At 42.1% G+C, this 24,945-nt stretch overlaps 2 protein-coding genes across 2 annotated transcripts in view; one reads left to right on the top strand and one right to left on the bottom strand.

The window, feature by feature from the left end:
- Positions 1-1,055: 1,055 nt before the first annotated feature.
- LOC115104545 (leucine-rich repeat-containing protein 30-like) lies at positions 1,056-4,229 on the bottom strand. The gene has a single exon (XM_029625901.2). The coding sequence runs from the start codon at positions 3,892-3,894 to the stop codon at positions 3,025-3,027; it is 870 nt and encodes a 289-aa protein (XP_029481761.1). The 5' UTR covers positions 3,895-4,229; the 3' UTR covers positions 1,056-3,024.
- Positions 4,230-20,653: 16,424 nt separating this feature from the next.
- The window catches only part of LOC115104875 (laminin subunit alpha-1-like), a 77,113-nt gene continuing 72,821 nt past the window's right edge, over positions 20,654-24,945 (top strand). The window contains exon 1 of the mRNA XM_029626242.2: positions 20,654-20,744. Coding sequence (XP_029482102.2) covers positions 20,681-20,744 — 64 coding nt within the window. The 5' untranslated portion in view covers positions 20,654-20,680. The remainder of the gene's footprint in view (positions 20,745-24,945) is intronic.

Genomic DNA, 24,945 nt, shown 5'->3' with positions numbered 1-24,945 from the left:
TTTCTTCCATGTCATTCAGTGGCCAAACCCTGGGTGTCTGTTTGTTTTTAACTGGGTGAGAGAGAGTCTGCCAAGTATAGTCTGCTGTAAAGGTAGCTCAGTGTGTGTGAGAGAGAGAGAGAGAGAGAGAGAGAGAGAGAGAGAGAGTCTGCCAAATATAGTCTAATCTAAAAGTATCTGTGTGTGTGTGTGTGTGTGTGTGTGTGTGTGAGAGAGAGAGAGAGAGAGAGTCTGCCAAATATAGTCTGCTCTAAAAGTATCTGTGTGTGTGTGTGTGTGTGTGTGTGTGTGTGTGTGTGTGTGTGTGTGTGTGTGTGTGTGTGTGTGTGTGTGTGTGTGTGTGTGTGTGTGTGTGTGTGTGTGTGTGTGAGAGAGAGAGAGAGTCTGCCAAATATAGTCTGCTCTAAAGTGTGTGTGTGTGTGTGTGTGTGTGTGTGTGTGTGTGTGTGTGTGTGTGTGTGTGTGTGTGTGTGTGTGTGTGTGTGTGTGTGTTTTCTTACTGTAAAAAAAAACACACAGATCCAGGCCATTCCAACAGGAGACCACACTCATGTATGTCCTGGCAGTACACAATGCTCATCAATCACTCCTTACCCCAACCTGACGACTTCCCTGTTTTGGCAGATATGTGTGTATATGGTAATTGAGGGGTTTGGGTCTCGTTTACAGCGGACAGAACAAGCTCAGTGTTTGAGTGGTGGTGGATATTTCTACTTCGGATGATAACCTAAAAATGTCTACTATATTTTCTATCAGAGTGAAAATGTGATTATTTACTAATGCTCGATGGAGATTAGCTTTTAATATGTTGATTAGTGTTATAGAGTTATCGTTCAAGTGATAGAAAATCTTTACTCATGTCCATACCTAAATTGCATGGACAATTAACAACCACACCAGGTTGGCTCACTTTAACGACCAAAGTACGTATTCATTATGAATCATACATCTTAATGTGCGCGTCACACAAGTTATCATTTATTAGTTTACCAAAGTTACCGACATTTTCAGTAGTTTTGATAAATAACAGAAAATCTATGGCAATCTATCGTAAATTTGGTCATTTATACTTGAATAACAAAACAAACATTTCAGAAATAGTAGAGATGTTTTAGTAGTTTCTAGTAGACAGGCCATATGGTTTAAGAGAAAATAGCCTAATTAATGAAAAAAGCTAATCAACAACGGCATTCTTTTCAATTACCTCGGCAACTCTTCCAACTATTGACTTTTTTCACAACTGCCACTAGTTTGACACCAAAACATTGACAACAAATACATATTGACATCGTAGAATAAATAAAAGTGTGCAAAAAATATATAAATAATATTTAATGCTGAAACCCTCATATTAAACACCAATGGTTTTCACTAAGTTGATGGTTTATATTCAGGATAATGTTTCACAGCTTTGTCATTCTATTTTTAATTTATAATCATCTTATTGAATTATTTCATATATTTGACATGTGATAAGGCCAGCGAGAAGCCCAGAGATGATTAGATACCTGTGATAATCTGAAGGACTCAAATGGGCCACTAGATGTCTTTTAGAGAGATTACATAAAATCCTTGAAAGACACAACATTTCTGGTAGTTTACTGGTAAACTCTGAACGTTCCCAGTAATATAGCCTGCAACGCTACACGTGACAAACACACTCTGTGCTGCCTTAATTGGATCGTCTGAGATGCTGTGACATACAGGTTGAATGTCTCTGAAACAGACATAACAGCTACATACAAAGTGGACTGTGGATCCTTTGAGGCGTATGCAACGTTGATAGGAATTTTCTAAAAACACACACATGCTTCCAGGATTTTTTCATAAATGTCTGAAATGTCTATGATATAGAATATTTCAGAGCAGAATCCTATTCTGATACCCGCAGATCTTGTTTCTCATGACCGTTGACCTGGACAATGAACTGTGACATGAACCATGAATCACACAGCATCTTGACTGATTTAATCATTGTGTTCTGTAAGAGTTACGAGTTCACAGGAAAAATTTGAGGCATCGTTTTTTGGGGGGATAAATATCTAATATTTATTTAGACCTCAGTTTATACTGACTTAAGAACAGGTCAATAAAATTGTAATGAGCGCATTTGCCCCTCAAACTAACACAGCAATAGGTAATCCTGCATAATAAGATGACATATTAAAATGGGCAACTTTACAGTCAGGCAGAATAAACAACACCAGCTGACATGTACACATAACCCGTTTGGTTTTTGAAATGCTACATTCAACATGTGTGGCATACAAACTTAAATCCTATTCCAACCCAAATAGGCATGATTAAGACTGTAGGTCCATTGACTGTGTGCATTATAGCATGTGATCGTTGGAGACTGGCAACAGAATTAGCTTGTTGTTCTTTAAAGGAGTTGGGTAGGTAACTACAGCAGCAAACACGGCTGGTCTCAAGGCTGAACTTTCTGTTGATGTAATGGAAGCCTCCTGATCTTGATCCCGACGACCTGCTCCAAGACTAAGAGCGGTAGTAATTGAATGAGAGGTCGGAGGTCAACTCGTGTTAGAGACATGCCAAGGCTCCCCCTTAAACATGGCCTCTTCTCTAGATCACCTCTGGTACAGAATGTGAGGATCCTGACAGCAGAGCTTTGCTATACGTTAGATGATTTCCTCCCAACAGTCCAAGTCTATTTCCATGCAATGTGTTTAGCCCCACTGAGCATTGCTTTCAGAAGTTTATAATGACATACGTGTCTCAATTATGTTAAACACAAATCGAGTTGTTAGGTACAACTCTACATATGCATCATGACTGTAATTCAGTTAGTAGCCTAATCATTTTTTACAAAATCACAGTTGCATCGTCTTGTTATGTATTGTAAATTAAAAAACAACAATCTTAGCTTTTTCTCATACTTTTCTCGTGCATGTTGAGGATCACTCCAAAATCGCATCCTCCTCATGAGCAACAACAATGGATGTACATTTAGTTCCTTCATGGAGAACAACAATGGGTCCCCAGAAGAAATTCTGTGGAGGAGTCTTAATTAGATTTCAGATAATTAAAGAGGGCGATGAGGCCTCCTTCCAGCACCTCTTTGATTTGCTTCTGCAAGGGGTTTTGCATGATGTGGAGTCCCTTATCCAGAGGGTGGTAGGCCAGCTTCTCCAGCCTGCTGAGCTGGTGCATCTCCTGGGGCACGTTCTGGATGTCGTTGAAGTCCACGTTGAGCAGCTCCAGCCGCGTCAGGCAGCAGATCATCTTGGGCAGCGAGTGGATCTCGTTCCCCTCCACGATGAGGATCTTGAGCTCCACCAGTGCCGCGATGCTCTCGGCGATGCACTCCAGCCTGTTGCAGGCCAGGTGGAGGAATACCAGTCTCTTCATGGTGTAAACGCAGCCGGGGATGTGAACAATTTTGTTGTGGCTGAGATTGAGCTTCCTCAGGCAGGTCAGGTTGGCACAGGAGGCAGGGAGGCCAGATATCTCGTTGTTGGCCAGGCTGAGGACCTCCAGCCTGGTGCAGTTGCCCAGCTCCTCTGGAACCTCGGTCAGTTGGTTGCGGTAGCAGAACAGGACGCGGAGGTGTCTGAGCTGGCCGATCTCTGGGGGCAGGCTGGTCAGCTGGTTCCCCCACAGGTTGAGGACCACCAGGTTGCTGAGGATGCTGAGGGCGGGGGGCAGAGCCCGCAGGCAGTTCAACGACAGGTTGAGCTTCTCGAGCTCCGTCAGCTCCCACAGTTCCTTTGGGGGTTCCTTGAGGCCGCGGCGGGCCAGGCTCAGTATGCTGTAGCCCCACTGTTTGTACGCGTGGTTGCGGATCCGCTCTGCCGACGTCAAGCTGTCCTCCCGGCCGGCACTCTTCCTCACCTGCCTCTTCATCTCCTCTTCCTTGGACTGCTTGTGTCCCATTGGTGCTCCTTCAGCAGGAATACCAATGTCAAGACAAGAAGACGCTAAAGAGCATTACCCAGAAGCACTAGCCACAAAACATCCTAAACCGATAGGGTGGAGAGCGACAGACAAGCAGCTTTGGTCAGTGCTGGTACGGTCCACAGTCAACAAAGGAACTGTGTACATTCTCACTTAGTGTGTGTCGGATGTAAAATGCTGCTGGATATCCACCCTGGAAGTGCTGGCCAAGTGTAGCGGAGTGTCGCAGAGCAGTAAAGACGTGTGTTTGTCAAGGGGACAGATTTGAGAAATGTGTGCTGACAAGAGGGGAGGGAGCAGGGGGCTGAAATCAACAGCCCACACTGACTGGATAGCACCAGCCGACCCCAGCCACACTGACTAAGTCACTCCCCCCCCAGCACCAACCACATCCCTCCACCCCCTTCAGCTGCTCCTGTCACTTGTGCGCTCCGGCCTGGGCGATAACTAACCTTGATTGCGCAGAGGGCGCAAGGATGGAGGCCCATGCCGCCCACCACACAAACCTTGACCCTGAATGGTGTTATTCAATCGATCGACCACATAAATTACCTCAATCACCTTCAAACAGTGGTGTTTGACTGCCGTACTGTCATTGGCTTGATCGTGGGATCAATTTGTTCTTGTCACGAAGCTACTGTATCCTCTTACACCAAGCATACATCAAGACGGTTATAAATGAGTCTATTTATAACCACAACCGTGGTCAAAACAAAACACCCTTTGTGGAAATGCTATCAGTGTGTCATACAATATCATTTCCTTTTTAGATCTCTCTTTCTCCTTCTAGCGCCTCTTAACACTTATTTATAGCTCTCTTAGATACACAGATAGTTAGGATTATATTTTATAATGGCAGACAGTGTTGCTTCATGTCTCCTAAATGTATTGACTCCGTTACCCTCGTGCCTTTCCCATGTCTTTTCATTAGTTCACACAGTATTAGATGGCGTTAGGGATGTGGATTAAGCAGCCATGGAGAGGCTCTCAAAAAAAGAAGAAGTTCTTGAGGAGTTACTGATTGAATGAATCAAATCAAATTGTATTAGTCACATGCTTCATAAACAACTGGTGTAGACTAACAGTAAATTTGGTATATCTTTATTTTAATTTTTTACATGTGATATCGTGGAATCAACGTGGAAAACTGATTGGATTTGCAAACATAAGAGAATTTATAGTCTTTTTTTTCACCCAACTTTTAAGCTAAATCCAATGTCATGGTGAAATGTCAAATTCACGTCAAATTCACTTTAGTTGAAAATCAAAATTAGACGTTGAACTGACTGTCTGTGCCCAGTGGAATTAGTCTAAATATCAGACTGGGTCCTGCCGTTGTTTTAGATGCCATTGGAGACCTGTAAAACACTCGACACCACAATGCTGTACTGTACCAATCAGCTTTCTATATGCCTACAAAATGCATGCTTGAGGTAAGCATGCTTTAAATCAAACCATGGTTTTATGGTTATTCTCTTTCACTCAGTGTGGGTCAAAGCTCAAAGGACCCGGGTACCGGTGTTAGTGGAATTCCTCGGGTAATACAACTCACTAAAACAATTTGACCCACAAACTGAGTGCCTCATTCAGCCTTAAATATACCCCCTTAGCCCCCCACGTCCACCTCCTCCCACTCAAACCAAAACAGATATGTAAAAAATAAACTAATTTGACTTACTGACTTTTAATCCCTGCAGTTGAACAAGGCAGTCTACTGTCTGAATACACTGCCAGCTGAACTAGTAAAGCAAATTGTCCGGGCCAAGGCGACTCTATATGGACTGTACACATGTTAATATGTAGGTCCTGTTCATCCATTAATACCTAATCCAGTGACTACAGTTTAAAATGATCAGTCACAACTTTACCATTTTTTAAAATTCCTAGATGAGAAAACGGCAGATTTCATTTCACCACATTCACTATCACTTAAATGATCAATCATCAGATCAACTCAATCAGATGACACTGTGCTGAAACAACAACAGCATCGCTGTCCATATCCAAAGAACTGTATTTCTACTTTATGCCATGAAGGTACTAGCAGTGTGCAGGTAGGGTCCCGTATCGACGCAGAGTGACAGTGAGAGACAGGTGCTGGATCCTTATCACACAGACCCATGGGCTGACGTTGGGCATTGTGCAACTGATAACCCCCGGATGCCCCCTCTCTGATGGGAAAAAAAGCAGGACGGATTATTCCCGGCCCAGGGAGAATCCTGTGATCAGAGGCGGATCATGGTTTTCCCTAGGGGAGGATTTTGGAAGAAACAGCACCCCATTCCCTGGCTCCTGGCTCCGATTGGAGAGACTGAAATAAACGTCACCGGACGAGAGATTGGTCTCTCTAAAAGTATTATTCATGCATGGTTTATCTTGGTGGCGTACGACCACATGGGTTGTCACTAGTTACCACAGTCACAAAGTCAAAATTGGGGTTAAGGTTATGTTTTAAAATGGGATTTTAAGAAGATAGAAATTGTAGAAATAGGTGGGGTTTAAGCCTTTGTGGCTGTGGTAACTAGTAGTGACGACCTCGTACATGCCGGGATCAGATTACCCATCATCACTGGCGGCTAATCACAAACCACCCTATTCCACCGTTTTTATCCGGGGAAAGAGATAAAAGACGAGGAAGAGGGGATTATCTGCTCCCGGTTATTCCATTGTTGTCGGAAGTTATGAATGCCAATTATCCACGTGCAGTGTCTTGACTGTGGACCTCATTTGCATAGGTTTCCTTGCCAAGGTTGGGGGAATGTTTGGTTGTTGCTTTGTGTTTCTGGGATTTGGAGATTGGTCATGCATTCACAAGCAAGCAGAGTTGGCTACTTAACAGCTTCTGTGTTTGAACCCTAGGGCTTGCCTTCTGGTGAGACGAAGACATGATGAGAAATACAAATGAGTCTGAGGAAGACGGCAAGAGGAGAGTGTCAAGGCCAAGTAGTGAGAAGAAAGTCAAGCAAGCAAACTTGAGGTTGCCATAGTCGACCAGTCTTTGTACATTAAAGCTGAGGTCCACGAGAGGCGAAACAGCGCCGCTGGCTGCCCCAGGCGCATTTGTTCTTGTTTTGAGGAAATGAGCATCTGTCAAGGGACGCCGGAGAGGACGCTGGAGAGGAGAAGCAAGTACGGGGTGTCAAACATTTAATAGGGAACGGCCATGGAACGAGACAGGACCAGCGTCAGCACACGGGTAACACAGACAAATTACAATTAATGCCGCAGCGGGGAACAGAGCAGGGGAACTGACACATATAGGGGAGGTAATAAACAGGTGATTGGGTGAGTCCAGGTGAGTTCAATATTGCTGAAGCGCGTGACGAGGGAAGGCAGGTGTGCCTAAATGATGGTGGCAGGAGTGCGTCATGCAGGGCAGCCTGACTCCCTCGAGCGCCAGGGGGGAAGAGCGGGAGCAGGCATGACAGCATCCTGCCCTGCCGGTGAAAGTAGAACATAGGGGAGACTGAGGGCAATTGTAGCACATTGAATTTCTCCAAAGCTACAGTGATGAAACACACAGTACATTCCCATCTTGGTTCTTTCCAATGCATGAAAAGTTACAGTGAAATATCTCACAATTTGCATGTTTTATGGGCAAATGTTCGTTTTTTAGGGATGAAAGTGTTTTTTTCCACCAGCTGTATTTTTCTCATACTGCCCTGAGCATTAATGTCCAATAATTCAAACTAGCATCATTTTCATCACTATCTGTTGGTTGAACATAAACAGAAATTAAGTATCTGTTAAGTATCTGTTGGTTGAACATTGACAGAAAGTAAGTATCTGTTAAGTATCTGTTGGTTGAACATTGACAGAAAGTAAGTATCTCTATTGTAGTCTCTTGTTATGCACAATAAGTGTCATGGCAGCTGGGGGCAATGGTAATGACCCTGAGCCATGTAGCCAAATCATGAAAACAACTGATTTTACCTTTAAGATTGTATGAATTATACATGGCCTATACAAATACTAATTTTAAATAGCCTTGAAGTCCTGTAGAGTGTCACTCCCTGACCGTAGAGAGCTTTATTTAGGTCTCTATTTTGGTTTGGTCAGGGTGTGATTTGGGTGGGCATTCTATGTCCCTTTTTCTATGATTTGTATTTCTGTGTGTTTGTCCTGGTGTGGTTCTCAATCAGAGGCAGCTGTCTATTGTTGTCTCTGATTGAGAACCATACTTAGGTAGCCTTTTTCCCCACCTGTATTTGTGGGTAGTTGTCCATGTATAGTTGCCTGTGAGCACTATGTTGGTGGTTCGGTTGGATGTTTATTGTTTTGTTGGTGACATCTTATAATAAAGAAGTATGTACGCTCACCACGCCGCGCTTTGGTCCGCTGTTTCCACCTTAGACAATCGTGACAGAGAGTGCCTAAGAAGTTGTACATAGATATAATCTGGACACCATCAGACTATTGAGATGTTTGAGAGGAACAGAATGGCCATGCTAAAACATGGGTGTTACTGTAATCAGTTACGCATAACTACGTAGAAATACTAATATTTTGTGCAAAATCATTGCACATGTCTATGATTTTTTAAAGTTAAGTGAATGTATTTGGTTTATTTTTAGATGGTATATTTGACCCCAGCTAGTGTTACAATTGCCCCTGAAACTGAGGCAAATGTAATGTCTGGACTTTGGATTAAAATCAATATTGTGAACCGACCGTCTTATGTACAGACTTATAAATGGAATGAATGATTATGAGACAGATTATGAGAAAAAATGGCTGTCTTAGTTCAAGTGGTTTCTGAGCAATAGAGTAAAATACAAAAACTGTTACAGTAGCCCCCGGTATCCTACCAGGTGTTATGGTAATTGAGGGTAATTATGTCTCGCCATCTTCCATTTGACTTTTTCTCCAGTCAGTGTCTTTTGGCCTCATGCCAAAAGCCTGTAGTAAGTTGTCGGGTTACACTCTGAGTAGAAACAAACGTAAACTGAAAACAGGACTGTATTACCTAAACATGTGAGTATTGATCAAACCATTGAAGTGATCAATAAATAGTACAGCCTGTTTTATTGCCTTACAGAATGAAGAACATTATTTTTGGTGCTGATCCTAGTGGGTGTACAGTTGTGCCAATGGGTCTTAGTTCTTGTAATGGCTCAGAGTCTCCGGGCAAACGTATATTTTCAATTTTCCACAGCCTCCTATGACTTCAATTATATATTCTGTATTCAACAGGGGACTATTTAATATCTGAAATGTAATTTGTTCATCTATCTCTGCAGCCGGAACAAGTGGCAAATATAATGCTTAAACTCACCCACAAAAAATAATGTGGACATAGAGTGGAACAATATGATGAATAGGTAGGAGGATATCAACCCCACAGGCTATTACACAACATAAAGATGCCATTTGTAATGTTCCCTGAGAGGTGGTGGGGGAAGGTGACGTATGACCACAGTATACGGTTAATGCAGTTACAAAGTACCCAAATCAGGTTTGGGCTGCTGAAACAGCATCTGAGGATAAAAACAATTGTGCTTCTGACAACAGGCGCTCGCCATGATGAAGTACTGCTGTGCAGCCTAACTAGGCCCCACCTGGGGAGAGACACACATTACAAACACAGCAGAGCATGGAGCCTCACCAGAGAGTGAAGGTAGATAGATGTACTGTGTTTTACCACTATTCATTATATTGATCTGTATACCTGTTTATCTGTCTGCCTGCCTATCTGTCTGTCTGCCTGTCTTTCTGTTTATCTGTCTGCCTATCTGTTTATCTGTCTATCTGTTTATCTGTCTGTCTGCCTGCCTACCTATCTGCCTATCAGTTTATCTGTCTGCCTGACTATCTGTTTATCTGTCTGCCTATCTGTTTCTGTCTGTCTATCTGTTTCTCTGTCTGCCTATCTGTTTATCTGTCTGTCTTGCCGCCTATCTGTCCATCTGTCTGCCTATCTGTCTGCCTGCCTATCTGTTTATCTGTCTGCCTATCTGTCTGCCTGCCTATCTGTTTATCTATCAATCTGTCTGCCCATCTGTTTATCTATCTATCTTCTTGCCTATCTATCTGTTTATCTGTCTGCCTGCCTGCCTACCTATCTGTCTGTCTGTCTGTCTGCCAATTTCTCTCTCTCTCTCTCTCTCTCTCTCTCAATTCAAGGGGAAACATATGTTAACATTGCCAAAGCAAGTGGAGTAGATAATAAACAAAAGTGAAATAAACAATAAAAAGTAACAGTAAACATTACACTCAAAGAAGTTCCAAAATAATAAAGACATTACAAATATCATATTATGTATATATACAGTGTTATAACAATGTGTAAATGGTTAAAGTACAAAAGTAAAATAAATAAAAAAATACAATACAATTTTTTTTTTTAAATAAAAAATAAATATGGGTTGTATTTACAATGATGTTTGTTCTTCACTGGTTGCCCTTTTCTTGTGGCAACAGGTCACAAATATTGCTGCTGTGATGGCACACTATGGTATTTCACCCAGTAGATATGGGAGTTTATCAATTTCGGGTTTGTTTTCGAGTTCTTTGTGGATCTGTGTAATCTGAGGGAAATATGTGTCTCTAATATGGTCATACATTGGGCAGGAGGGTAGGAAGTGCAGCTCAGTTTCCACACCTAATTTTGTGGGCAGTGTGCACATAGCCCGTCTTCTCTTGAGAGCCAGATCTGCCTACAGTGGCTTTTCTCAATAGCAAGGCTATGCTCACTGAGTCTGTACACAGTCAAATCTTTCCTTAAGTTTGGGTCAGTCACATTGCTGATTCAAGTATTTTTTTGCAAGATCATAATTGGTCTGTCGAACTTTATATTCCTTTTGATGACATAGAATGCCTCTCTCTCTCTCTGCCTGCCTGCTTGCCTATCTACAGTTGAAGTCGGAAGTTTACACACACCTTAGCCAAATACATTTAAACTCAGTTTTTCACAATTCCTGACATTTAATCCTAGTAAAAACTCCCTGTCTTAGGTCAGTTAGGATCACCACTTCATTTTAAGAATGTGAAATGTAAGAATAATAGTAGAGAGAATTATTTATTTCAGCTTTTATTTCTTTCATCACATTCCCAGTGGGTCAGAAGTTTACACACACTCAATAAGTATTTGGTAGCATTGCCTTTCAATCAAATCAAATTTTATTTATTATTTTGCCACAACTTTGGAAGTATGCTTGGGGTCATTGAATATTTGGAAGACCCATTTGCGACCAAGCTTTAACTTCCTGACTGATGTCTTGAGATGTTGCTTCAATATATCCACATAATTTTCCTAAATCATGATGCTATCTATTTTGTGAAGTGCACTAGTCCCTCCTGCAGCAAAGCACACCCACAACATGATCAAATCAAATCACGTGCACCGAATACAGCTGTAGACCTTACAGTGAAACGCTTACTTACAGGCTCTAACCAATAGTGCAAAAAAGGTATTGGGTGAACAATAGGTAAGTAAAGAAATAAAACAGTAAAAAGACAGGCTATATACAGTAGCGAGGCTACATACAGACACCGGTTAGTCAGGCTGATTGAGGTAGTATGTACATTTAGATATGGTTAAAGTGACGATGCATATATGATGAACAGAGAGTAGCAGTAGTGTAAAAGAGTGGCTGGCGGGTGGTGGGTGGTGGGTGGTGGGGGGCGGGACACAATGCAGATAGCCCGGTTAGTCAATGTGCGGGAGCACTGGTTGGTCGGCCCAATTGAGGAAGTATGTACATGAATGTATAATTAAAGTGACTATGTATACAGTGGGGCAAAAAAGTATTTAGTCAGCCACCAATTGTGCAAGTTCTCCCACTTAAAAAGATGAGAGAGGCCTGTAATTTTCATCATAGGTACACTTCAACTATGACAGACAAAAATCCAGAAAATCACATTGTAGGATTTTGTATGAATTTATTTGCAAATTATGGTGGAAAATAAGTATTTGGTCACCTACAAACAAGCAAGATTTCTGGCTCTCACAGTAACTTCTTCTTTTAGAGGCTCCTCTGTCCTCCACTCGTTACCTGCATTAATGGTACCTGTTTGAACTTGTTATCAGTATAAAAGACACATGTCCACAAGCTCAAACAGTCACACTCCAAACTCCACTATGCCCAAGACCAAAGAGCTGTCAAAGGACAATTAATGACTCCAACCTAAGCGTATGTAAACTTCAAACTTCAACTATATCTGTCTGTCTGCCTATCTATCTATATTTGTGTCTGTCTGCCTATCTATCTATCTATCTATCTATCTATCTATCTATCTATCTATCTATCTATCTATCTGTTTATCTGTCTGCCTGCCTATCTATATTTTTATCTGTCTGCCTGCTTATCTGTTTCTGTCTGTCTTCCTATCTGTCTGCCTCTCTCTCTCTCTCTCTCTCTCTCTCTGCCAGCCTGCTTATCTATCTATCTATCTATCTATCTATCTATCTATCTATCTATCTATCTATCTATCTATCTATATCTATCTATCTATCTATCTATCTAGGCAGCAGGTAGCCTAGCGATTAAGAGTATTAGGCCAGTAACTGAAAGGTTGATGGTTCATATTCCAGAGCCGACTAAGTGAAACATCTGTTGATGTGCCCTTGAGCAAGCATTTAAAGGGATACAATTTGTATGTCGCTGTGTGCGATTTGAAGAAAGTTGCATGCTAGGAGATACCCATAGACTTCCATTAATTGTGCTAACGCTAGTTAGCATTGGCTCGCTCATGTTGGACACAGAGATATAAAATGTTATCCAGGAGTTCATCTGACTCTGGCAGAGTAGATACAAGGTGTCCCTTTAACCCCAATTGCTCCTGTAAGTTGCTCTGAATAAGAGTGTCTGCTAAATGACTCAAATGAAAATGTATCTCTCTCTCTCTGACTGTCTCTCTGTCTCTCTGCACAAGACTTCCATAATCTCACCCCCCTGCATCCCACTGCTGTCTTGCCTCTGAAGCTAAGCAGGGTTGGTCCTGGTTGATCCCTGCATGGAAGACCAGATGCTGCCCGAAGTGGTGTTGGAGGGCCAGTCGGAGGCACTTTTCCTCTGGTCCCCCAAAAAATAACTCAATGGCCCAGGGCGGTGATTGTGAACATTTCCCTGTGTAGGGTGCCGTCTTTCAGATGGGACGTTGAACTAGTGTCCTGACTCTTTGTGATCACTGAAGATCCCATGGCACTTTTTTGTAAGAGTAGTGGTGTTAACCCCATGTCCTGGCTAAATTACTATCATGGACATCTTATCATCCCCAGCTTACAATTGGTTCATTCATCTCTTCTCCCCTGTAACTATTCTCTAGATTGTTGCTGTAAATGAGAATGTGTTCTCAGTCAACTTACCTGGTAAAATAAGGGTTAAAATAAATGACCTGACAGACATTGTTATCTCTCAGATGAGACAGAGCGTTTGCTCCTGGGGTTGTAACAGTCACTTTAGCCACAGAATTGGATGGCTTGAGGTACCTGGGCTCATTCTGCTCTCACACTTCCTGCCCTAGTGCCATTCCATTAGCAGCGGACTGTCGATTGGTGCCCGTGCCAGGCAGGCAGGACTTCTATCAGAGCAGGGTAATGGTACCAACTGTGAGGATCTGCAAATGGGCTTCAGCTGCTGCTTCCGTGGCTAATGGAAGAGATGGAAGAGTAGCCTCCTAGCCTCAGCCGGACTCATTATGGCTCTCTGATTCTCTCTAATTGCCCCCCCCGGACAGAGACAGAGCTAGGGTAGGGACGGATTTGATTAGATTTCAATAAAGAAGACGAGGTAGGGAGAGAGAAAAGAGTCGGATAGACCGTTCTTAAGCTTTTAAAAGTCATGTTGTTCAATGGCTGTCAAGCACTGCTCACTGAACGTCATCATGGAGAGAGGCAACATATCATCCCAAATCACCACAAGATGGCGCAGCAGATCAGAGAAAATAGTTTGATCTTGGTCCGTGTATTTCCTTCAAAACAACTTCCCCCTCAAACCTAGAAATGAGGACTCACCGTTTCCTTAAACCTGTCCAGCAAGAGTCCAAACCGCTAAAGAAAGCAATGACACCTCAGCCGTTGTGTCCCCTGTGTGGATCCTTGAGAGGCCTAGCGTCACCTAAGCAGTTGCACCATAGCGTTATGATCTTGCCCTCTCAGTTACTAATCTCTGAAGAGCTGACTCTGGCCATTCCTGGTACAGGAGATTCATTCAGGGAACATGACCAGGACATAGAAAGAGACAAGGCCGCATGGAAAGTACATCAACAAGTTGCTCTGGAAACTGAAGACAAAGTCGGTAGGTAATAATAGTAAGCTGTATCAGTTCTAGGCTACAGTGTTGAGTTCTGTATGTCTCAGTGTTGAGTTCTGTAGGTCTCAGTGTTGAGTTCTGTATGTCTCAGTGTTGAGTTCTGTATGTCTCAGTGTTGAGTTCTGTATGTCTCAGTGTTGAGTTCTGTATGTATCAGTGTTGAGTTCTGTATGTCTCAGTGTTGAGTTCTGTATGTCTCAGTGTTGAGTTCTGTATGTCCCAGTGTTGAGTACTGTATGTCTCAGTGTTGAGTACTGTATGTCTCAGTGCTGAGTACTGTATGTCTCAGTGTTGAGTACTGTATGTATCAGTGCTGAGTACTGTATGTCTCAGTGTTGAGTACTGTATGTCTCAGTGCTGAGTACTGTATGTCTCAGTGTTGAGTACTGTATGTATCAGTGCTGAGTACTGTATGTCTCAGTGTTGAGTACTGTATGTCTCAGTGTTGAGTACTGTATGTCTCAGTGCTGAGTACTGTATGTCTCAGTGTTGAGTTCTGTATGTCCCAGTGTTGAGTACTGTATGTCTCAGTGTTGAGTACTGTATGTCTCAGTGCTGAGTACTGTATGTCTCAGTGTTGAGTACTGTATGTCTCAGTGCTGAGTACTGTATGTCTCAGTGTTGAGTACTGTATGTCTCAGTGCTGAGTACTGTATGTCTCAGTGTTGAGTTCTGTATGTCCCAGTGTTGAGTTCTGTATGTCCCAGTGTTGAGTATTGTATGTCTTAGTGTTGAGCACTGTAGGCTACAGTGTTGAGTACTATATGTCTTAGTGTTGAGTACTATATGCTTAGCATTGAGTACTGTATGTATCAGTGTTGAGTACTGTATGTCTCAGTGTTGAGTACTGTATGTCTCAGTGTTGAGTACTGTATGTCTCAGTGTTGAGTACTGCATGTCTCAGTGTTGAGTACTGTATGCCTCGGTGTTGAGTACTGTAGGCCACAGTGTTGAGTACTGTATGTCTCGGTGTTGTGTACTGCAGGCCACAGTGTTGAGTGATATGTCTTAGTGTTGAGTACAGTATGTCTCAGTGTTGAGTTCTGTATGTCTCAGTGCTGAGTACTGTATGTCTCAGTGTTGAGTACTGTATGTCTCAGTGCTGAGTACTGTATGTCTCAGTGTTGAGTACTGTATGTCTCAGTGCTGAGTACTGTATGTCTCAGTGTTGAGTACTGTATGTCTCAGTGCTGAGTACTGTATGTCTCAGTGTTCAAATCAAATCAAATCAAATTTATTTATATAGCCCTTCGTACATCAGCTGATATCTCAAAGTGCTGTACAGAAACCCAGCCTAAAACCCCAAACAGCAAACAATGCAGGTGTAAAAGCACGGTGGCTAGGAAAAACTCCCTAGAAAGGCCAAAACCTAGGAAGAAACCTAGAGAGGAACCAGGCTATGTGGGGTGGCCAGTCCTCTTCTGGCTGTGCCGGGTAGAGATTATAACAGAACATGACCAAGATGTTCAAATGTTCATAAATGACCAGCATGGTCGAATAATAATAAGGCAGAACAGTTGAAACTGGAGCAGCAGCACAGTCAGGTGGACTGGGGACAGCAAGGAGTCATCATGTCAGGTAGTCCTGGGGCACGGTCCTAGGGCTCAGGTCCTCCGAGAGAGAGAAAGAAAGAGAGAATTAGAGAGAGCATATGTGGGGTGGCCAGTCCTCTTCTGGCTGTGCCGGGTGGAGATTATAACAGAACGTGGCCAAGATGTTCAAATGTTCATAAATGACCAGCATGGTTGAATAATAGTAAGGCAGAACAGTTGAAACTGGAGCAGCAGCATGGCCAGGTGGACTGGGGACAGCAAGGAGTCATCATGTCAGGTAGTCCTGGGACATGGTCCTAGGGCCCAGGCCAGTTGAAACTGGAGCAGCAGCATGGCCAGGTGGACTGGGGACAGCAAGGAGTCATCATGTCAAGTGTTGAGTTCTGTATGTCCCAGTGTTGAGTTCTGTATGTCCCAGTGTTGAGTACCGTATGTCTTAGTGTTGAGCACTGTAGGCTACAGTGTTGAGTACTATATGTCTTAGTGTTGAGTACTATATGCTTAGCATTGAGTACTGTATGTATCAGTGTTGAGTACTGTATGTCTCAGTGTTGAGTACTGTATGTCTCAGTGTTGAGTACTGTATGTCTCAGTGTTGAGTACTGCATGTCTCAGTGTTGAGTACTGTATGCCTCGGTGTTGAGTACTGTAGGTCACAGTGTTGAGTACTGTATGTCTCGGTGTTGTGTACTGCAGGCCACAGTGTTGAGTGATATGTCTTAGTGTTGAGTACAGTATGTCTCAGTGTTGAGTTCTGTAAGTCTCTGTGTTGAATACTGTATGTCTCAGAAATATTTCTGGTTACTTTTTAATTAAATTAAAACACTTGACTTTTCACCTAAACTATAAGTGTGCATTGTAATTTCATGAGGCATTTATTTGTCTGTTGTGTTTGAAAGGAGATGTTTTTATTTTAAGCCCGCCACCTCTTCAGAGGACAAAGTGTATTACTGGTCTTTATTTTATCAAGTAAAAAAAAATAATAATAATATTCACACCAAAAAACAATTTTAGCCCTGCTATTTCACATTCTTCCCTTTAATTCAGAGACTAAATAAGACCTGGGACACCAGCAGGTGAGTGGACTATAGCAACCAGGGTTAAGAAAACCAGGGCGGTATTCATTACACCAATTCGGTTGCAAAACGTTTCTTAAGCGGAAGCGGATTATTTAAGATACTCTGAAGAGGGATTCAATGGTTTTCGGAAGATGGGCAGGGACTCTGCTGTCCTAGCTTCAGGGGGAAGCTGGTTCCACCATTGGGGTCACAGGACAGAGAAGCGCTTTGACTGGGCTGTGCGGGAGCTGCCCTCCCATAGGAGTGGGAGAGCCAAGAGACCAGAGGTGTCAGAATTAAGTGCTTGGGTTGGGGTGTCGGGTTTAAACATAACCTGAAGATAGAGAGGGGCACTTCCTCTTGCTTCTCTGTAGACAAGTACCGTGGCCTTGAAGTGGATGTGAGCTTTGAATGGAAGCCAGTGGAGTGTGCCGAGGAGTAGGGTGACATGGGAGAACTTGGGAAGGTTGAACACCAGGCTGACTGTGGCATTCTCCATACGTTGTTTGATGGCACAAGCGGAGAGCCCATCTAACAGCAAGTTGCAGCAGTCCAGATGTAACCCATGTCAAATAGCTAGCTAGTTAGCGGTGGTGCGCGCTAATAGCGTTTCAATCGGGTGACGTCACTCGCTCTTGTTACCCTTGCTCTGCCAGTTGTTGATGTGTGCCGAGGGTCCCTGGTTCGAGTCCAGGTAGGGGCGAGGAGAGGGTCGGAAGCTATACTGTTACACAGACAGGAGATGACAGGTGATTAGATTACCACTAGAGGACATGAGTTACAATAACATGATTTTAGTTAGACAAACTCTAAGAGAAAACAACAAAAAAATGATTGTATTGGTATCAATAGATACTGTAGATAACAATACTTCCAAGTAACAGGGGTTATTCTCCGTAACCCATTGGTTCTGAACTGCATTCTACAATGCTATTCTAATATCAGAATAATAATGTGTCTTCAGAGCATGCCTCTATCCATCTCATCTGTGTGACAGATAAGGCCTATCCAGACTCTCGCTGCCCTTCCGCTGTTTATAAACTGAATGTTCCAGTCGCTTGTAGATGACCACGCCCTGAAGTCCTAACATAGATGTCTCTTCTGGTTGGAGCAATGATATAGTACACCTGCTTCCATCCCTTATCCCTTTAACAATAGAACCAATAGTTCTGTCTGTCTGTCCTGTCTATCCTGTCTATCTGTCTGTCCTGTCTCTGTCATGTCTGTCCTGTCCTGTCCTGTCCTGTCCTGTCTGCTCTGTCATGTATGTCCTGTCTGTCTGTCTATCTGTCTGTCCTGTCTATCCTGTCTATCTGTCTGTCCTGTCTCTGTCATGTTTGTCCTGTCTATCTGTCTGTCCTGTCCTGTCTGCTCTGTCCTGTCTCTGTCATGTCTGTCCTGTCTATCTGTCTGTCCTATCTGTCCTGTCCTGTCTGCTCTGTCCTGTCTCTGTCATGTCTGTCCTGTCCTGTCTGTCTTATCTGTCTCTCCTGTCTCTGTCATGTTTGTCCTCTCTGCTCTGTCCTGTCTGTCATGTCTCTGTCATGTCTGTCCTGTCCTGTCCTGTCCTGTCTGTCCTGTCCTGTCCTGTCTGTCTGTCCTGTCCTGTCTGTCCTGTCCTGTCCTGTCTGTGTCAATAGGGGTTATGTTCATTGCTCCTCATATTTATACATACACCTGCTACCATGACCTTTCCTCAGTCTGGCCTAATAAGTTCCTCCCTGACAGAAGCTGCTGTAGATACAGATACAGACTAAACAACCTGGTTAAAACATGCATCCCTAAATGGTCCATCTGGTTCCCCTAGTATCTCCACCAAGGAGGAGCCTGGTTATACTAAACAACCTGGTGAAATCCGTAGACTGGGATCACTGGATGCCTTAACTCTATAAGGGAGTTTCACGTTACAATGTATTCTTTTATTTAACCTGTATTTAACTGTAACCATACAGTATATTGGTGTTGGCTGCTTCTGTGTTGTTCAATAAAAGGCCAACCCATTATATGATGCCAAGGTTTACAGGAATAGTTACAGGATTAGGTGTTGTCGTAGGGGTATGTTCATGCTTTGCAGGCTTATTAGTCACTCATTGTCTAAGCACAGAAGTAAAATAGGACATTATTACACGTGATAATCTATGCCTTAGGAGGTTAGTGGTCCCTTAATTGAGGAGAATGGGGTCGTAGTAATGACTGGAATTAGTGGAATGGAATCAAATACATCAAACACATGGTCTCCAGGTGTTTGATGCCATTCCATTTGCTCCGTTCCGGACATTATTATGAGCCGTTCTCCCCTCAGCAGCCTCATTTGATCTGTACAATTAATAATCATGCCTATTATGTCTCTGTCCTCTGGTATCGCCATGTACAATGGCAAGGCCTTTCTTCTTGAAAAGGGACTTTCTGGAAAAAGTCACTAAAGTCATTGATTCTACAAAAAGGGTGAGGACGTTGCCTCGTTAAAACATTACAGAGATCCTTCCCATAAAATAATTGAATACAAGTCTGACAGGCATGCATTCATGGGAGGAGCGGTCTGTAATTATACAATCTGAATGTGGCTAAGACTTGAATAGTTGATTTAGTAGTCTATTAGTGCAGTACTGTTGCCCTTAACATTCCCACCCATTTTCATTATATCCACAAGAGGGCAGTATACACCCACCTCCTGACCAGATAATGACACTCAATTTAGCTGACACGAGTCACTTATGAATTCTCCACATGGCTGTTTCTTGTCGTTGTTGGTAGCTGGCCATGCTGAATGACAACAACTCAAGGACTTCTGTCCCATTGAAGAGTACAGATCGGTTTTGTGATGTTGTCAGCTAAGCCATCTATAGTAATTGAAAAGTTGAAAGTAGTAGTTGAATATTGGTTAAAAATACACTTTTTTGGGAAAGATGTAAATGGATCAAATGTTCCTTTTGTTTTCGCTGTGATATCCACAGGTATAAATAACTTCGTTTTGTTTTGCTTTGTTGAAATTAGTCTGGAAGACAAGTTTCCAATGTTTCATACATTCATAGGCTTGTATTAAATGTTTAAGTACAGTTGGTTGTGATTATTGAATGCCCTGCATAACTTTGATGGAAAAAGGCACCTACGCTTTCCATTCCAGTATCACAATCATGGTTCAATATTTACATGGACTTTAGTGTATTATCATCAGAATAACCGTATCTGGTGTACTGTAGGCTACTGCTATGTAAATCGCGCAGCGTATACCTCTGCTTGTATAGAGGTTAAACGGCTCCTTTTTTACAAGTTGTACAATTTGGTGTAATAATCCAATTACAACGACTGCTTGCCAAGTTGTGAAGCATAGTTGAATATCCAAACTGCATGATATATTTTATGTAGGATGTTGACATAATTAAATCATCAAATAGACTATAGGCTGCTAGGTAGACTACATTAAAAAAAGTGTCCTTCATTTAAAAACATTTTTTAAACCCGTTTCAAATTTGGTGCAAAGTTTTTGTTATTCTAAACCTTTCTAAAATAAAAGTATCATTAAACACAAAACAGTGTACATTTGTAAAGGTCAAAACCATTTTAATTTGTAAAGAGTAGTTGAGAGTAAAAGGCAGCAATTATAAAATCTCGACAAATTTGGTCAACCCCCCCTACTCCTCACCAAATGGTGCGGTCCAGCCAGGGACTTTGTAGTGGGACGAAAGAAAAACGTTGAGACAAAAGTTATCTGAATGAGTGAGGGGAGAGAGGAGAGTGGAAGAGGGGTACACGCTGAACAGATGACAGAGAGAGACCATAGGCGAAACGAATGTGCATGACAACTTTAGGCTATACATTCCTGTAAAACATTAGAAAATATATCCCTAAATTAATATTGGAGACATTTATTAGAAGCAGAAGTCCACATGTGTTGTGAAAGATGAGGCTCTTATGCTGTGCAATTGTGCTGCTATCTGCATCCTCCGCGGAGTGCCAGCAAAGAGGTGAGCTGGAAATAATCTCTTTCCTATTGACTGCATTTTCACTCATTCAGCACGAGGTCTCAATGCGTCCGAGGCAAAGCATTTATTTATTTATTCTTAAAGCAATGTATGGGATATGCACTTTAATTTATGTAGAGCATAAGTGGAAGATTAGGAATAGTAGATGTATCTTTGTTGATAGAACGCATCTTGAGTAATTACTATTTTACTGTTCTTTACATTTGCCAGTTTAAAACAGAAATAGCCTAATATCTATTGCATAAATTGAGTGAAAAGTAATAGGTGTGTTGGTGTTGAAATTGCGGACAATAATTCAGCCATTAATTTACAATTACAAACAGGAGGATTCTAAGTTATTACAAACGATGCTATCCAGTTTTAATACAACCAGTTGCATCACCAGGAAACTAATATCACTGGCCAATCTACATGATAGTTACTTTGTTAAACCGTTATTAGTTCTCACCTTGAGAGAAATTCCGGGCCATTGTCATTGAAATGATTTACAATTACTGACTCCTCTTTCTCCAAAGCACAGTCACGCTAACATGCTAGGGTCGCCTCAAGGCCCAATTCAATTCCTCTAATTGTAACAACAATCATCAGTAGAAAATGTTTGAGGTGCAGATTTTAGGCTTCAAATAGACCAACTTTCATTACATGTCTCCTCTCCTTTTTTATTTTTTATTTTCTTTTTTTACATTACATTGGAATCAAGATCAGATGTTGATGTGCTGTGTAACTTGTCCCCCCATTCAATTCAATACATTTAAGGAACACTTTTAATTGAATTGACATTCTTGAATACTGAATACTGGCTTGCTTGTAAGAGGCTTCTTCTCAAATATAATTGGAGAAGCTTCTACCTATACTTGTTGGCATAACCATGTTGGGGATCTTCATATGCCACAATTACATATATTAAATTGTAGGGCTGTCAAACGATACATTTTTTAAAATCAAGTTAATTGCATGTTTTTCTGTAGTTAATTACTGTACGAATAATTGTTGAAATTTGACCCTAATTAAATGCCCACACCAGTTTTTCAAACTAAAAGACGATGGCCAGAGCCATGGTGTTGCACAACAATGTAAGTAAATCAGTCATAGTTTTAGTCAAAGTATGATACTTGGGCTTGAAGTGACAAACCCCAACTGCCCGCTTCGTGCAAATTCGTACCGATGCCTTGTCTTTTCCTATGAAATGAGGTGTAAATTATTTTTATCCTACGTTTCGTTTTAGGGCTGGGTTTTATTTGAATGGTACCACCCACCATCATGGCATTGGTTATTAATCAGAAACACCTGTAAAGTTCACCAGTCACTGAGCAACAGATCATCTTTGGCTATAGCAAAGATGATGGATGGGTACAGTGCATTCGGGAAGTATTCAGACCCCTTTACTTTTTTCACATTTTGTTACGTTACAGCCTTATTCTAAAATGGAGTAAATAGTTGTTTCCCCATTATCAATCTACACACAATACCCCATAATGACAAAGCAAAAACAGGTTTTTAGATATTTTTGCAAATGTACAATAAAAAAACAACTGAAATTTCACATTTACATAAGTATTCAAACCCTTTACTCAGTACTTGGTTGAAGCACCTTTGGCAACGATTACAGCCTAGAGTCTTGGTGTGACTCTACAAGCTTGGCACACCTGTATTTGGGGAGTTTCTTACATTCTTCTCTGCAGATCCTCTCAACCTCTGTCAGGTTGGATGGGGAGCGTCCCTGCACAGCTATTTTCAGGTCTCTCCAGAGATGTTCGATCGGGTTCAAGTCCGGGCTCTGAATGGGCCACTCAATGACATGTCCCAAAGCTACTCCTGCATTGTCTTGGCTATGTGCTTAGGGTCATTGTCCTGTTGGAAGGTGAACCTTCACTCCAGTCTGAGGTCCTGAGTGCTCTAGAGCAGGTTTTCATTAAGTATCTCTCTGTACTTCATCTTTCCCTTGATCCTGACTAGTCTCCCAGTCCCAGCCACTGAAAAACATCCCCACAGCATGATGCTGCCACCACCATGCTTCACCGTAGGGATGGTGCCAGCTTTCCTCCAGATGTGACGCTTGGCATTCAGGCCAAAGAGTTCAATCTTGGATTCATCAGTCAAGAGAATCTTGTTTCTCATGGTCTGAGAGTCCTTCAGGTGCCTTTTGGCAAACTCCTAGCGGGCTGTTATGTGCCTTTTACTGAGGAGTTGCTTCCAACTGGCCACTCTACCAAAAAGCCCTGATTGGTGGAGTGCTGTAGAGATGATTGTCCTTCTGGAAGGTTCTTCCATCTCCACAGAGGAACTCTGGAGCTCTGTCAGAGCGACCATCAGGTTCTTGGTCACCTCCCTGACCAAGTCCCTTCTCCCCGATTTCTCAGTTTGGCTGGGTGGCCAGCTCTAGGAAGAGTCTTCGTGGTCCCAATGTCACGGCCGTCGAAAGAACTAGACCAAAGCTCAGCGTGGTGAGCATACATATTCCTTTTACTTAGGATGACGCCGACAAAAACAATAAACAATACAAAACAACCGTGAAGCTTAAGGGCTATGTGCCACAAACAAAGTTAACTTCCCACAAAGAAAGGATGGAAAGGGGCTACCTAAGTATGGTTCCCAATCAAAGACAACGATAGACAGGTGTCCCTGATTGAGAACCATACCCGGCCAAAACCTAGAAATACAAAACCTAGAATGCCCACCCCACATCACACCCTGACCTCACCAAATAGAGAAATAAAACGGCTCTCTAAGGTCAGGGTGTGACATCCAAACTTCTTCCATTTAAAAATTATGGAGGCCACTGTGTACTTGGGGACCTTCAATGCTGCAGAAATGTTTTGGTACCCTTCCCCAGATCTGTGCCTTGACACAATCCTGTTTCAGAGCTCTACAGACAATTCCTTCGATCTCATGGTTTGGTTTTTGCTCTGACATGCACTGTCAACTTTTGGACCTTATATAGACAGGTGTGTGCCTTTCCAAATCATGTTCAATCAATTGAATTTACCACAGGTGGACTAAATCAAGGATGATTTAAGGATGATCAATGGAAACAGGATGCACCTGAGCTCAATTTTGAGTCTCATAGCAAAGGGTCAAAATACTTATGTAAGTAAGGTATTTCATTTTTTTTTTATTAGCAAAAAATTCTAAAAACCTGTTTTCGGTATGCCTTTATGGCGTATTGCGTGTAGATTGATGAGGAAAAATAATTTAATACATTTTAGAATAAGGCTGTACCATATTAAAATGTGAAAAAAGTCAAGGGGTCTGAATATTTTCCAATTGCACTACAGCTTTTGAGCCATGGAGCAACAAATTGCAGATGAACAGCAGATGAACATTCGGTGCGGTGTGTGTTCCCTAGCACTTTTCCCTCAGGGAAATGATCAACCTCGTAGGCTGAAACTACTGTCCTTACTGCTGCTGATCTGACTACTGGGACTGCTTGGTCTGATCTGCCTAATTATTTGAAGTAAAGAAGTATTATAAATTTAATCACAAACCACCCTCTCATCTCAATTTTCAAGGCTTCAGTATTTTAAATAAATGGCTTACTCTATAGGCAGATGCAATAGTGGAATTGCACATGTTTCTTTTGAGTCTGATAGCCTATGATAGCCTAAGACATGTAGGCTTTGGTTAAAGTCAAAATCCCACAGTGGAAAATCCATCTTTCTCTCAGGTGCAGGGTGAAGATGCTAAATGGACCCCCCCACACTGCCTCCTACCAAAATGCTTTATGGCAAAGTGGTGCTAACTTTGTTACCTGACAATACACACTGTACAAGTCAGACACAATACCAAAATGTGACAATACACACTGTAAAAGTCAGACACAATACCAAAACGTGACAATCCACACTGTACAAGTCAGACACAATACCAAAACGTGACAATACACACTGTAAAAGTCAGACACAATACCAAAACGTGACAATACACACTGTACAAGTCAGACACAATACCAAAACGTGACAATACACACTGTACAAGTCAGACACAATCCCAAAACGTGACAATACACACTGTAAAAGTCAGACACAATACCAAAACGTGACAATACACACTGTACAAGTCAGACACAATACCAAAACGTGACAATACACACTGTAAAAGTCAGACACAATACCAAAACGTGACAATACACACTGTAAAAGTCAGACACAATACCAAAACGTGACAATACACACTGTAAAAGTCA

Source organism: Oncorhynchus nerka, linkage group LG22 (assembly GCF_034236695.1).
Source record: "Oncorhynchus nerka isolate Pitt River linkage group LG22, Oner_Uvic_2.0, whole genome shotgun sequence".
NCBI lineage: Eukaryota > Metazoa > Chordata > Actinopteri > Salmoniformes > Salmonidae > Oncorhynchus > Oncorhynchus nerka.
Note: the sequence above shows the minus strand (reverse complement) of the source record. Positions and strands in the feature narration are given on the sequence as shown.